The following is a 15986-nucleotide window of genomic DNA, read 5'->3' on the forward strand; positions in this document are numbered from 1 at the left end:
CCAGCCCTAAGCAGCTGCTAATCTATTTTCTGCTCTATAAATTTGCTTATTCTAGGCATTTTCTGCAAATGGAATCCTATCATACATCCCCTTTCATGACTGGCTGCTTTTAATGAGCATGATGTTTTCAAAGTTCATTCATATTGAATGTATTGGTACTTCATTTCTTTTATTGATAAATCATATATTTCATTGTATAGATATACCACATTTAGTTTATCCATTCATCCTCTTGGGTTATTTTCACTCTTTGGCTGTTATAAATAATGCTATTTTGAACATTTATGTTAAGAGTTTGGTGAGAACATATTTCAGCTCTTTGGAGTGTATATTCAAGAAAGGAGTTGCTGAGTCAAATGGTAATTCTATTCTTAACTTATTGAGGAAACACCAAAGTGTTTTCAACAGTGGCTGCACTATTCTATATTCCCACCAGAAATGTATGAAGGCTCCCATTCCTCTACACACTCACCAACACTTGTTATTGTTTGTCTTTTTTATTATGATCATCCTAGTGGGTGTGACGTGGTATCTCACTGTGGTTTTGCTTTGCATTTCCCTAATGGCTGATGGGGTTGACTATCTTTTATATATAACTTAATTTTTCTATTAGGTAACATTTCACAATTATTTTTTAATATCAGCTACCTGTGACTGCACAGATGAGAAAATCTCTGTTCAATAATGCCCTAAAACTGAATGAAAAATGTTGTAATAGAAGGTGCACATGTTGCTAGTGTGGCCTCCTGAGCCACAGGGCACCTATCTCAGACTGTACCCCTAAGTAAGGATTCTGCCTCCACATTGCCTCCAGAGCCATCTGCAGACTCAGGCCTGGTCTCTACCCCCAGAATTCAACAGCATGTTGGAGTCCTCTCATCTTTCAGAATCACTTGCTTTTCCTTCTTGTAAGTGCTTTTGAAATGCTTGAAAGGTTGCTCTTGCTGATAACCATCACTTTCTTCATGGATGAAGGTCAAAGAAATGTGCACCCCCACCAGGAAATATCCTTAGAGGGGACTTTCAGGCTGGATTTGGGGCCTCTGAAGTCTGAGAGGGAAGGCCAGACCCTCCTGCTATTGATCTTCATCACAGATTGGGTGGCTCTAGATCCAATGTGGTGAGCGGCCACAGTCTGAGTGCTGGGAACAAAGAGGGCTCAGGATCAACTTACCCTGGTCTTACAGGAACCTTCGTGAAGTGTATACAGACTGAGGATGGAAATTGGTTCACCCCCAGGAAATTTGAAATCAAAGGAGGCTACGCAAGATCAAAGAACTGGAGGCTGAGTTTGCGCTGTGGCGGGTGGCCCCTACGACGGCTGATGGAGGTATTCCAATGACAAGGGGCCAGACCTGTGCCCCTTCTTCTTGTTCCGTAATAATGAGGAGATTGTTTATTCACCAAATATTTGTTAGGTTATAGCTAAAGCCTTGATGCCAGTGAGTTTATCCTCTCACTCAGGAGAGAGGGACCCCATATCCATAACCACACTACACTGCAACACACTGATGTTGTACCAGGGGCTCCGTCAGGATAGACTCAGCAGCTTGGAGGAGGAAAGGGTCATTCTGGCTAGGGTCATGCGGACAATTTTGTGCACTGAGAAAAAGAAGAGAGTCAATAGTCAAGCAGGGCAAGAAGACACTTCAGAGAAAGAATGACCTGAAAACCAGAATGGCATTAAAACAAGAACCATAGTAAAAATATTAACAGCTCTGTGGATTTAGGCAGATGGGTTGTGTACAGTAAGGCACAATTCAGCAACTGGGGTTGTTTGTGGAGCACTTTAATGCCAGGTTAAGTAATTCAAATCTGTAATTGAGATAGCAACAATCAGTGAAATCTTCTGAGATTGGAAATGACATTTAAAACAGTATTTTAGACAGCAATGGGGCGTTGAAATGCCTTCACTGTCTCCCCTGCTAGCAAACCTATACTCAGTCTAGAGTGCTTAGCTCAAATGTTACCCTCTTCCTTAAATATTCACTGACCTATAGCCATGGGTCCTCCCTTCCCAGGGTTCCTGAGCCCCTACTAATGCCCTTTTTTCACTATTTATATTTATCCTTCTGTGAGTGCTTTTTGTCTGTAGACCCCTTTAGGTTTTCCCACCTTCATGTACCCAAGATTGATCAGAGTGACTGACACCCAGTAGCATGCAATAAGTGTGTGCTGCTTGGATAGCTCTGGTGTAGGGACTCCAGCTGGAGTGGCACTGGTGGAACTGGAAAAGAGGTGATAGATGGTATGAGATTATGAACGAAAACCTCTTAGGACTTAGGAAAGAAGCCCAAGAGAAGGGAAAATCGTCCTGAAAATGATTTTCTGGCTTCTATTGATTGGAGTCTAGAAGCACAGGTGAAGACAGGGAGATGGTATCTCATTCAGATACCTTGGGTTTGAGCAGGCAGTGGAACACTCAGGTAGAAGTATCTGGGAAGAGGTTGGAAATGCCAGACTGACAAAACAGAAACATAGGCTGACTATGTACCTTGGTCTTTTTATCTTTCAGGAAGGATTTCTACCTAATCCTCCAAGAATATATTACAGGAACAAAAAGGTGATTATTACATAATTTTCTACAGATTCTTCTCACACAACTGATTTAACATGTACAACATCTTATTTTATGGAGTCTCCAATTGGGTAACTATAATTAAGCTTTCACCTTCTCCACTTCCCACTTATAAATTTTTTTAATATATGCCTTCAGAGTTGCTACTTTGAATACTTTGTGTACATAAAGCTAGGTCCTCTTTGGATTAAACCATATTAGATGGAGATGCTGAGGAGCCATCAAAACAAACCTCCTGAATGTGTTTCAGCAATAGATGCAGATGTTCTAAGAGTGTCAAAGTTGGAAAATCCAACACGGTCACGGAATACATAAAAATATTTCATAATAAGGTGAGAGTATCATCTCCAACTCAAAATCAGATTTTTTTCATTGATGTTATTATTTTCTAACTTTCGTGAAATTGATAGAGCAAACGTTTCCTCACAGTCGCTTGAGACATGTATGAAACCATATATCATTTCATGAAATAGGTAATAAAAAGAATATTTCTTTTCTGATCTTTCACGTCCTCTTTCACCTTCCAAAAAAATGTACACACAGATACACAGAATTCTTTCTCAACGGGAAATTATTTTCCTTTGTCAACATGGTGCCATTGGGGAAGAAGATCTCCAGAGGCAAACGTATTTTGCAGGAGGAGCTGACCAGGAAAATCTTTTATGTTGATGCCACCTCTTTGGCTCTATCAGAGGGACTGTGCAGACCTGCTTTTTATCTGTGAAAGTGATTTTTCCTTCACTTAAAGAATGTAAAAAACAAATAGGTTAAGTGCCGTGTATATTCAGGACAAGGTGATGGTTTTTCCAAGACTGGGTGTAAATGAGAACCTGAGGAGGGGGAAGAGAAAAATGTCATCCTTATGCACTTCAGGTAGAAATACGCATTCAAGACATCCACAGACTTCTAAAACAGCTCACACATAGCTAGCCACTAAGCTTCATATTCCACTGGGAACCTGAGATCCAGGCCTTTACATTATCTGATATACTGGCTGATTTGAATTCTCAGCCACTGAGACATTTCATCCACTGGGTTTCCTGAAGGGAAACTATTATGTCACCTATTCAGTGAGTACACTAAAGACCAGCAACTCTACCTTTCCCCAGGTGCCAGGAGTAACTCAGCCTGGATGACCCAAATAAGCTGGCAATTTCCAACCAACCGACTCTCCCTCTATTCAGGGGTGCAACACTTAGCAGCAACAAGCTGCAGTTGCCTCTATATGTTGTGTCTCCTCATGGGGAGAACAGAGGTCCCCCAAGTGGCAGATCCAGGATCCATTATGAACTCCATGGGTCCTCTATGCCTCTCAGAGCTTCTCTTGCTTGCAGAGCCACTTGGCTTCTGGAAACTTCAGTGTCACTATCAGTGCCACATGATAATATCTCTGCTCAGGCTCATGACAAGTGCCACATAAACCTTTTGGTGGTAGCTGCGGTGTTGTAAAACAATCTGATACACTCACCCAGAATAATCGTTGTGTGCTAATGCTTGCTTAAGAGACTCCAGTAATTTTTTTTTTTTTTGAGACGGAGTTTCACTCTTGTCATTCAGACTGGAGTGCAGTGGAGCAATCTCAGCCTCCCAGGTTCAAGCAATTCTCCTGCCTCAGCCTCCCAAGTGGCTGGGATTACAGGTGCCTGCCACCACACCCGGCTAATTATTTGTATTTTTAGTAGAGACAGGGTTTTGCCATGTTGGGCAGGCTGGTCTTGAACTCTTGAAACAATATTCATTTATTCACCCATTCAACATATACTTATCAAGCACATACTAAATTCCAATGGCCATTACAGAAGATTGACCTCAAAAATCATTTCAGGCATGGTGACTAGAGGCTATAATGCCAGCATTTTGAGAGGCTGAGATGGGAGGATGACTTGAGCTCAGGAATTTGAGACCAACCTGGACACATCGTGAGATATCACCTCTACCAAAAAAAAAAAAAAAAAAAAATACCCAGGCATTGTGGTGCATACCTGTAGTCCCACCTACTCAGGAGGCTGAGGTGGGAGGATCACTTGAGCCTGGGAGGTCGAGACTATAGTGAGCTGTGATTTTATCATGGCATTCCAGCCTGGGTGACAGAGTGAAACCCTGTTTCAAAAAAAAGAAAAAAAAAAAAAAGATTGTTTCAATTTTATTGTAAACATGGATGAATTACAAATGGGTGGAGTAGGAGATTCTAGGCTAGTCAGAGATGCAGTCAGTGACAAGGTCACCTCTCAGGTGCTTGTGCTTTAGATCACACTTGTTTATAGCTTCTGTGCCCTGGGCTAGAGACAAAAGCTGAGGCTGCCTGTATCCTAGAAGGGAAAGCTGCCAACTCCTGCAATGGATATCCAAAAGCAATCTAAATAAATCTAGTGGGTTACCTCTTAAAAGACAGTCAACCTGACATCTTCTTGTGATTTGGATAGAAGGGAGAGCAGGAGACTCTCAGGAAGAAGAGCTGCAGCACAGAGGACCTTGGAGGCATTTTATCACCAGGGCTGTGTCCCTAGGGGAGCTGCAGAAAGCAGTGCTCTTCTCTGGGACACTTGCATGGCCTCCAGGACTCTGGGTCCTGTGGTCCCTGGAGGCTGTGGGGGATAAATTATCAGCCTGATTATTATTGCAACTCCTCTGGGTGGGATGACACAAAGGCCAAGTTTAGGAAATATGCCTGAGGGCCCCTTGGAGTAAGAGGACAAGTAGAGCTTCTCCGACTTGGCCTGTGCAAACTAGGTCCAGACTCCCTGCAGGGAATGGGACTTGCATTGGGCTGAACAGTAGTACTTGGGCACTTTTTCTTCCCTCAGTACATATATAGGTCCAAAAAATCAGATATGAGATAAAGGGAAGACTGTTTAAAAAAATAAAACTTCAGACAAAATAAATTTAATAGCATTTATTGGATCAAAGAGCAATTCATGAATTGGGCAGCACTCAGAACAAGAAGAGGTTCAGAGAGCTATGCTGCAGCAGCCCAGACAGTGAGGCCAACACAGGAGTACGTTAGAGAAGCTATATTTAATGGGTTATCATGGAAAGATGCTAATTAGAGGTAGATGGCAGATTCTAGTTGGTAAAGTCTCTAGTTTCATTTTACTGTTTACATCAGTTTTCAGTTTGCTTACATAGGAAATTAAAGCACTGGAGCCACCCCAGCCTACTGGCCTTCATCTCCTCCCAATTATTTTTTTACAACTGGTTCCTGAATCCCTTCAAAGATGACTATTTAAATTTAAGTAAGTGATAGATGGAAACAATGCATTCAATATCATAAATCAATCTTTCTGTTTTTTCAACAGAGAATACCGAAGTCTCAAAACAATAGCTCAGTTGACCGTTGTGTAAGTACAAATTCTGAACTACGGCCCCCAGAATATTCCACTCCTTTCTCCAGGCATATGTTCTGTGTCATGACTGCTGTTGCCTGAAGCATGTTCAGTCTCAATTGGAGTATGTGGCTGTGTGAATTCAGTTGCATCACCCAAGCCAGGTAGATGTGCCTGGGCCTTGGATGTCTTGCAGTGTGAAAGCACCCTTTCCATCTGTTTCAGTGGAAACCCTCCAATATCCTTACTTCCTTATTCCCTTGGGTAGTGAGTATGGGAGGCTGAGCTCTAGACCACTGAGGTCTCTTGAAACAGAGCTTGAAGTGGTAAAGGGTAGGGCTGGCCTGGTGATTAGGGGGAAGGGGTAAATGTGAGAGGATAACAGCATTCTCAAGTAAGGGGTATGGATGAAAGGGAAGATCCCAAAAATGCCCTCCAAGGTGCAGGTAGAGCTGAAGATGGTCTTAAGCATCAGCCAGAAGGAACAGACCAGGCCAAGCTATTATGTTTAAGGTGTGGAGCCTGTCATTAGTCCTGTAAAGGAGTACATACAGGGCAAGAGGTCCTTTACAGAGCCCCTATCACCAGTCTCAGGGAAGCCATTAGGGTGCTGAGCTGGTTAGGACTGAAACCATCACGACCTAGCAAATCCTGAGGCATTTTAACTTAACTGCTTATCTGGTGTTCAGTACTATGCAAACTTTCTGATGCCATGGGCCCCATCCATTCTCTGCTTGCTATATGACTGCCTGCTTTGGGTTCTGCTGAAATCATGGATGAGTTCTTTCTCCGAATGAAATTCTGGTTTGCTCCTTTTCATTGCAGTGAGATGCCAATTTTAGGCAAGGTCACATTCTTGCACAACTCCAGGGGGCAGCACTCACATAGACTATCATGCAATAGCACTGACACATAATACTTAACAGAGGAGGGATGCTCAAATAGTTTTATACACACCTTACCTCCAAAGCAATCCTCCAACACTGATTTTGATGCCCGGCCAACTCAGGGACTTATGAATGGTTAAAACAGCCCTGGAGGTCAGTGTTTGTGTGGCTGATTTTGTATGAGCTTGACGTGGAGGTTTATGTCTCACAGCCCACAGCCAGATGTCTGTGGGAAAAAGAGGAAAACAGTTCCAGTAAAGGTATGGTCACCCCTATTAATAATTTTTCCAAGGCCAATAACAACATCGACTTATAATATCCCCATGCCTCCATAACCAGACTTTGCTCAGGCTGAGTCTCAAATTATCTTGCATCTTGGAGTCACCTGAAGAGCTTTAAAAAATATTGCTGCCTAGATCCCACTTCTAGGGAAATTCTAAATTAATCAATCTGGACTGTGTATGACTTGAACATTAGGATTTTTTCAAGGTCCCCAGATGATGCTGATACATAGAATTGCCTATTCTGTCACCTAAAGAATACCAGTGTCTGTGCCTCAACCCTGACCCAGTGATTCAGAATCTCTGGTGTTGGGTTCAGGACATTAGCATTTTATATACTCTCCTGAGATGAGTCTAATGTACAGCCAGGCCAACAACCAAAGAACCAGAGAAATCAAATCTCTTCTTGAAAAGATACAGGTTTGGAGAAAAAAAATAGCAGATAGGAGGCAGGACTGACTTCCACCTCCAACTCAGACAGAACAGCATGCTGAGACTCACATTGTGAACATTTGCTACAAGAACCACCACAGGAACATTCCAGCAAAACAAGGAATTTACAGACCCTTTGAAAGAAGTGGCTTGCCACTGCAAACTCTGTGAGACAGCCAAAAAACTGTGAGTTCTCAAAGTGTGAGAGGGAAAAAGTCCACCTCTGAACATGCATCCTCACTGGGGAACCTGAAAATCCAGATCACAGGAGGATTTCACCTAACCTAGAGCTGAAATGAATTTAGAGAGCAAAATATAAAAGTAGAAGTAGCAGCAGAAAGAGCCCTGTAGGCACTCCACACAAGGCCACATGGGGGCTGCGCTCAGGAACAGAGGAAACAGCCAGTGGCTGTGGAGGGTGGGCTGTCCCCTGCTTCCAGAGGGAGAGTGTGATTGGCTTGTTTGAATAATTCCATGGCTGGCAGGGAAATGAAATCAGCTATTCAAAAATAAGCAGAAGGTGCAGCGGTCCTCTTGATCAGAAGTGTTGGTAGGAAACCTTATCTGCAGGAGCAGAGCCAGCAGAGGACTTGTAGATAGACCATTCTAGGCCCTTCCAGTGTTACCAGATGTCCAGGCTGCACATAATATTGAACTCTAATTTTAGTCCTTACAGCACTTTTCACTTGAATGACAAAGGGCTCAGTCACAGACCGGTTCTTTGTTGTAAATACACATGTATTTGTCTACAATACAGCATATATGTATTGGTCTCTATATTTGCTCTATAAATTCTGTTGGTTTTTAATGACTGGGATTTGCTCCACAACACGTGGATGCAAATACTATCATATTTTAATTTCCCCAAATGAAATTAAATCTGGCTAAAGGTCTCACATATTGAGACTTGTGAGAAATGGAGAATTAGTTGATTTACCATACTTTTTATGTAACAAAGCACCAGCTCTTTTATGGGCCCAGGAAATGAGGGGAGAGCCTCCGTCTTCAACACTGTATGGTGCTGTTACCACTGTCCTTGGTCATTAGAGATGGCATCTTCACACCTTACAATCCAATTTAGCTAAGTCACGGGGGATGTATGCCAGGCTCCCAGAGCCAAAGAGCTCTGTGCTCCCTGGAGCACACCTGATCATCTCCACCCACAGTCCTTCCCCCTCAGAGGTCGGCATAGAGCCCTCCAGGCACAAAACTTACAGTCTAGGAACCCCTAACTAGGCCCTCTCTTCAACTCATGGGGAACTTATGGCCAAGAATATGGGATGTGATGATATCTCAGAGCTTATTCCATCATATGTAATTATCTAGGTCTCCTTTTCACCAGTTAATTTGTGGTATAGGCAAATGGATTTAACACTTTATTTCAAAGCCTGGTTTTATCTGCAGAATAAAGAAATTATTCAGATTCCTATAAAATCATCATCTTGCTTTGTTGCTAGTCTTTCTGCATTACAATCTCTGGTTTCATAAGGAAAACTTTTCAATTCTGACCCACAACCCTTCCTCCTGAACTTCACTGCAGACCAGGATTTGTTCTGAAATCTCCATGCCATGCTTTTCCTTCATATCCCAGGGAGAAGCATATGCCTGTCTATACAGGCTCACACATAAGCAGTGTGTTCTAGATGCCCAGAGGGGTGGCCTTCCTGAATCTTGCGATTCCCAGTGACATGGACACTGTTTTACCTTCTAGATGAGAAACTTGGATGAGTGTGAGGTGTGCCGGGACGGAGGGGAGCTGTTCTGTTGTGACACTTGTTCAAGAGTCTTCCATGAGGACTGCCACATCCCGCCTGTGGAAAGTGAGAAGTAAGTGACATGCAGGCGCCTCTCTTTCACCCTTTAAGGGACCTTCCACCTGCCATGCGCACTCTCCAGCAGAATGCCTGCTTGTGTCTAGATGGGGAAGGAGCAGGTTCATCGGGTACTGGGACCCAGCAGTGTGATCCAGAGAGCAGTGGGAGATGCTGGCAGCAGGAGGTTAATGTTCTCTGTGCTCTCAGGGACACCTCCTCTGATATGCTGAGGCCAGTGTTGGGGACCTTTGCCTACATACTGGTATTGTCCTTTCCTTGAGGTTTTGCTTTAGGGTCTCCTGTCCCAGGGGGTTGAGGAAAAGAAACACCAGTTGTTTATATTTTGTGCTTATTCATACAAGACAGGAAGCACGGTTTCAGGCTGATGGAGGCCCGAAGTCCCTGGAGTTGAAAGCCCAGTTTCTGACACTCGGGCCTGGCAGGCAGGACTCCTTGTGCTCCCAGCAGCTCAGACAGGGAAAGGATAGTCCACACTCACGGTGACACCACCTTCCTGAGGCTTCCCTCCCGCTGCTACCACTGATGCGAGGGAAAGGCCAGTGGCTGGAGACCTCATGTGCAGTTCTTGGATACTCTGGGAGGTGTTCCCCTCCCTCCCATGACTGAGCCCATCAGCCATTCCTGAAGGAAGACAGTGGCAGCCACAGGAACGGTGGCCATTTCCAGGGTCCCTGCCCTCTACTGACCCATGTCCAATCTCTTAGGACCCCGTGGAGTTGCATCTTCTGCAGGATGAACAAGTCTCCAGGAAGCCAACAGTGTTGTCAGGAATCTGAGGTCCTGGAGAGGCAGATGTGTCCTGAGGAACAGTTGGTAAATCAGATGCAAACCCTAAGCCTTCTCCTTTCCCCTCACACGTGAGAATCATGAATAAGCGCAGGGGCAGGGGAATGTACCGAAAGGAGCCTGCTCTTCCGCGCCACACTTCAATGGCACTGATAGAACACCACAACTTGTTTGCACAAAAAATAACTCAGCCGTGACATGTCTGTTTCCAAGAGCCACACATGTTAGAGAAACTTGTGGAAGAAGAGTGTGAGTCGTGTGCTCTGTCTCATGCATGTGGGCTCATTCTCTCCAAGCTGCTTTTCACTTATGGCCTCTTTCTTTTGCAGAAATGTGAGTTCCTCCTCTTGAAAGTCTATTGCTGTTCTGAGAGCTCCTTTTTTGCCAAGATTCCATACTATTATTATGTAAGTAACAACAGCAACCCATGATTACAGGCTGCCATGACATTACCTGACCCTGAAATGGGCCCTCGTGAGATTTGTGATCTTAATCCCACGGGGCAAGAGCACACGCTGTCGTTAGTTGCCTTCACCTTGTTGTATTTCTGCTGGATTTTATGGGAATCCACAGAAGGTAGACATTGAACTATGCTGGTAGCTTTTCCATTGATATTTTTGTCACCAGATTAGAGAGGCGTGTCAAGGCCTGAAGGAGCCCATGTGGTTGGATAAAATCAAGAAAAGGCTGAATGAGCACGGTTACCCCCAAGTGGAGGGGTTTGTACAAGACATGCGCCTCATCTTCCAGAACCACAGGGCCTCTTACAAGGTAGGTGGCTCTTCCTGCTTCCATTTCATTTCTTTCCATCCTTCCCCTCATTTTCTGGTGCCTAGAAAAATTTAGTTTCCCTCATCCTGTGATAAGCTTGCACGAGCAAGCGTTCTGGAAGTGATTGATGGGTTTCAGTTCAGAACTTCAGCTCTTCTTAGCAAAGAAACAGTGAATCAAAAGGTGTCCCTGCAACCAGAACCCCAGGTCTCTGAGAGCTCCTCCCCCACCTGCCCCAGAGGAGACAGGAGCTCAGAGAGAGCAACTGAGTCCTGCCTGCTGCAGCATATAAAGAGGAGAGAATTTCATCTTAAAGTGGTATTGTGCTTCTTATCTGCACCCAATCCCAGAAATCCCAAACTCTAGATTCCTTTGCATGTGAATAGACCATATCCCAACAAGGATTGCCAGCAAGGAGTAGAAGTGACAGAGAAAGGAACAGATCAGTGATCTTACCTTACACCCTTCCACTATCTGAATTGTTGAAAGAACCTAGATTGCTTTTCTAACCCACTGAAATAAGCAACCAAAGCCAAAGAAGTAATAATCCCAACTGTGGAAATGATTTTACTTTTCTGCCCTGTTAATAAGAAAGGATCATGCTGGTAAGAAATGGAAGTTACTCTTAGCTGCATGAGTTTTCAAGTTTAACCTGGTTAATGTAACTTAAGGTGTTTACGATAAGAGTTCTACCTAACAATAGTGTATTTCACACTTCAACATTGTTAAGAGAGTAAATATCAAATGTTCTCACTACAAAAAATGATAGCTCTTTGAGGTGATGAATATGTTAATTAGTTTGATTTAATTATTCCACATAGCAGTCATAAATCACAACACTGCTTTGCACTCCAAAATACATACCATTATAAATTGTCAACTTACAGTTTTTATTTTTTAAAGACAAGAGTCCTGATCATTCTCGGTTGAAAGGTATCTAATGACACTAATGATAAGGAACATCGTTTTTGTCTTTATTACTTTTTTCCAGTACAAGGATTTTGGCCAAATGGGACTTAGACTGGAGGCTGAATTTGAGAAGGATTTCAAGGAAGTGTTTGCTATTCAGGAAACAAATGGGAACAGTTGACTGGTTTAGTGGATGCTGAAGGCCTTCAGGAAATATGCCACTGGTTTGCCACTGACTTCAAACTGAGAGCGCTTGGGAAATAGCACATGCAGGGAGGGGCTTTTCTCTGAGCCTCCCTCATCTGCCCAAAGACAAATGCTCAAAAGAAATGTGATCATCATGAATCCCATCCCCAAGAATCTCATCAGCCAGGGAAGAGGAACTGAAATCACAGGGAAGGAGATTGGAGGTGATACCAGCACAGACAGACTCTCGCCTCTTCTCCTGAGGTCTGCTCCAGACAACATTTATTACTCACAAGACCTTTTTCCTCTGTTTTTTTTGAGATGGAGTCTCACACTCTCTCCCGGGGTTAGAATGCAATGGCGCAATCTCAGCTCACTGCAACCTCTGCCTCCCGGGTTCAAGTGATTCTCCTGTCTCAGCCTCCCGAGTAGCTGGGATTACAGTGCTTGTCACCATGCCCAGCTAATTTTTTGCATTTTTAGTACAGACGGGGTTTCGCTATGTTGGCCAGGCTGGTCTCAAACTCCTGACCTCATGAGCCACCCGCCTCGGCCTCCCAAAGTGCTGGGACGTGACAGGAGTGAGCCACCACGCCTGGCCACTCGCAAGACCTTTTATCTGAAAACCAGCCAAACTTTATTCACAACACACTTCTTCCCTTCACTCTCCCACTTCTGTGGCCGACTCCCTGCAGAACTCCCAAACAGCCGTTCTTTTCAATAGCTCACGATGGTGTATGAGTGTCCATCATCTGACCCTTCTTGGAGTCTCATATTTCGTGGGACTCCTGTGAAAACATATATTTTTAAAATTTTTTTCCTCCTGTTAATCTACTTACGTCAATTTAATTCATTCGTAGCTCAGCCAAAGAACCTAGCAGGGTAGAGATGCTCCCCTGCAAAGCAGTAGGCATCCTGGCACCATCTCCTCTTCTGGCCAGGTCTTTTCATCCCCAGCTGCTGAGTGGTGGCTGCTGATGCCAGCAGTCCCCAGAGTATTGCCCTTGGTTAAATGGAATCAGCTTCACCTGGAAGTGACGCCCCATGGCCTGAGGCCGGCCCCTTTGCCTCAAAGCAGGACCAAGGGTGTGGTGTGCGGCTACCACGTGCTCCCAGGTATCAGGCTGGAGCTAGTCTCTAGCTGTGGCCACGTCCTGGCTTAGCTTTTGCCCACATGATGAGCTTCCCCCACTCCCTTCTGAGCGAATGTTCACCATCAATCTCTTGCTTAAGGGACTTCATCCCAGAATGTGCTTCTGGGGAATGCAACCTAAAGTAACAGCCCCAGGAAGCGAGCTCTGAGGACAGGATTCTGGAGTTGGATCACTGTCTAGCCCAATGGTGCTAGGCAGAATATGGATAGCCCCAGAAGTGCTATCACTGAGCAGTTGCCCAAATTTTCACCTGTAGTAAATTAGATGAGCTGCAGGTCAAGCTATTTTAGTACACCTATGTACTAAAATACCTGGTACGATTGTCTGGTATTTAAGAAGTGAGGAAAAGTAACTATAAGAAATATGGGTTTTGGTGGGTATTACTAAGTGCCATTAATGTCTTGAAAAGAGTAAATGACAGGCTTAGATCTATTCATTACCAGCCTAAAGAGAAGAGACCCTCATACCTGGAGCTGGAAGGCAGACAGCAAGGAAGGTCTGGTACAGACCTGATTTTATGAATCACAGAACTTCAGAGAACACTGAATTCTAAGCTCAGGATGGTCTCTTATGCCAAAGTCAAGGCCTTAAAACTCAGCATGGGGCTATCTAGATAGATGTACATGAGAACTTTGAACTCCAGATGCCCCCTGAACCTACTGGGTTTTCAGAAAAGTCCTCTTGCCCCTTGTTGGAAGAGAGAGCTACCACCCCCACCCAACTCCCAATTTTTCTGGAATGAAGACTGTGTAGAGACCACTCAGGACAAAGCAAGTGAACAGTCATGGGCAGGGCGGCAAAGTGAAGAGAGGGTTTATCCTCCGAAGGAGCTGTAGGACTGGCCAGCGTGCATCAGCAGGAGCAAGGAGATTGTGTCTGGGAGTGGATCCTGGTCCAGGAAGGGTGAAATGTGAAACCAGATAAGTGAGAATTATTGACAAAAGGGCATGATTCTCTACTACAGAGTTTAACTAGCCTGGCATGGCCCAAAGGTGATGATTCTGATATACTCCTGGGTGGCTCCTAGAGACTTAGTATAAGACATGGTACACATTAAGTCAAGTGGAAGCAGAGATGCCAGAACTACTGTGGCAGAGTCTGGGAAAAGGGGTCCCAAGGATAGGGAAGTTGGTGTGCTAGAATAACTCTGCACTCTACAACTGGAGAATCCGTCCATCAGGCGACTGAGTTCCTCCAAAGGGGAACACTACTAATGTGTCTCAGACACTAACTAAGGGGAGAAGGAATGCACTGCTGACGGGGCAGCACATCCTTGAGAAGGTCAATGGTGGCTGTCCCCTGAAGGCCAGAATAATGCTAGAGATGTTTTACAGAACTGGATCCCCCAGTAGTGAGCAAAATGATAGAATTCCAGAATAACAGAGGCCAAGTGGCAGCATTTAACTGTGAGGGCAAGATAAAGTAATTTCCCTAATGGGCATGAATGTTAGAGTGACAGCTGGGAGGCCTGGTCTGTAGGTGTCCATGAAGATGGCTAGTAGGACATGCTGTTCCTCTAGGCAAGACACATATTGCTTTAGACATATAATCAAAAGAGATTGAAAATAGATGAGCAGAAGGCTGAGGTCAGCTATCTAAAGGTAAAGTCTTAGACCCCTTGCCCAGCTTCCAAACCTCAGCCAGTTCTCAGTGGAATCCAGAACCCACTGATGGAAATGAGGGCAGTTTCTCATAAGGAAGAACTTTGTAAGTGTGCACAGCACTGATTCCCTCAAGTTTTCACGGGAGGGCTCTATGGCCAAATTTTTCGAGTAACTCACATGCTGGGGAAAGGAAAATACACAGATCTTTCAAGGGATGTTACAATATCACAGTTGATGCTAATCCCTGGGGACTCAAAGCCCTTTCGTAGCCCCTGTTAGAGTAGAGTATGTGGAGGTGAGGTAATGTCCATCTCACAATGGGCCCTCTGAATCCACAGAGCCACCCAGCAATCATTTCCCCATTTCCTGAATGTATAATCAGGGTATACATTCATACGTACATCATAAAATATAGCAATTGGCTGACCTGGTTCCTTAACCTCTGGTTTCCTAACCTATGAAATAACAATGACTGTCTCAGGGAAGGCCAAGCAGAAGCCTCTGAAACTGAAGTTTCATGGTGAAAAAAAGTATGTTAAAAGCAATATCACATTCTTGGAGAATGATAGAAATTAGTGCCACCTACAAAGACATGAAGGAGGCAGGGTTGTTATCCCAGTTACACCTCCATTTTAATTCAGCAGTCTGCCCTCTGGTATCTCCTGGTGGTTCATGCTGCTAAATGGCTCCTAAACCTTAACCAAGGAGTAGCCCCTATTACAGTTGCCGTGCCAAACGTGGTATCTTTATTATAACGGGTTAGCACAGCCTTAGCAAGTGATACGCAACTATTAATATGGAAATGCCACTTTTACAGTCCCACCAACAGTGTAAAAGTGTTCCTATTTCTCCACATCCTCTCCAGCACCTGTTGTTTCCTGACTTTTTAATGATTGCCATTCTAACTGGTGTGAGATGGTATCTCATTGTGGTTTTGATTTGCATTTCTCTGATGGCCAGTGATGGTGAGCATTTTTTCATGTGTTTTTTGGCTGCATAAATGTCTTCTTTTGAGAAGTGTCTGTTCATGTCCTTCGCCCACTTTTTGATGGGGTTGTTTGTTTTTTTCTTGTAAATTTGTTGGAGTTCATTGTAGATTCTGGATATTAGCCCTTTGTCAGATGAGTAGGTTGCGAAAATCTTCTCCCATTTTGTAGGTTGCCTGTTCACTCTGATGGTAGTTTCTTTTGCTGTGCAGAAGCTCTTGAGTTTAATTAGATCCCATTTGTCAATTTTGGCT

At 44.2% G+C, this 15986-nt stretch overlaps 1 protein-coding gene and 1 long non-coding RNA gene across 3 annotated transcripts in view; one reads left to right on the forward strand and one right to left on the reverse strand.

Annotated features, from left to right (window-relative positions):
• The window catches only part of SP140L (SP140 nuclear body protein like), a 73553-nt gene extending 60735 nt beyond the window's left edge, over window positions 1-12818 (forward strand). For both annotated transcript variants that reach the window (XM_063713112.1, XM_063713111.1), the window contains exons 11-18: window positions 1188-1330; window positions 2516-2563; window positions 5875-5916; window positions 9213-9328; window positions 10041-10149; window positions 10452-10529; window positions 10750-10893; window positions 11885-12818. In XM_063713112.1, coding sequence (XP_063569182.1) covers window positions 1188-1330; window positions 2516-2563; window positions 5875-5916; window positions 9213-9328; window positions 10041-10149; window positions 10452-10529; window positions 10750-10893; window positions 11885-11983 — 779 coding nt within the window. In that variant the 3' untranslated portion in view covers window positions 11984-12818. The remainder of the gene's footprint in view (window positions 1-1187; window positions 1331-2515; window positions 2564-5874; window positions 5917-9212; window positions 9329-10040; window positions 10150-10451; window positions 10530-10749; window positions 10894-11884) is intronic.
• On the reverse strand, window positions 3132-9412 carry LOC129058156 (uncharacterized). Its single transcript, XR_008523058.1, has 4 exons — window positions 9206-9412; window positions 6864-7014; window positions 4561-4678; window positions 3132-3408 (listed from the first exon to the last, which is right to left on the reverse strand). It is a non-coding gene; the product is annotated as an uncharacterized LOC129058156 (long non-coding RNA).
• Window positions 12819-15986: the final 3168 nt, after the last annotated feature.

This window comes from Pongo abelii, chromosome 11 (genome assembly GCF_028885655.2).
Source record: "Pongo abelii isolate AG06213 chromosome 11, NHGRI_mPonAbe1-v2.0_pri, whole genome shotgun sequence".
Classification (NCBI taxonomy): Eukaryota; Metazoa; Chordata; class Mammalia; order Primates; family Hominidae; genus Pongo; species Pongo abelii.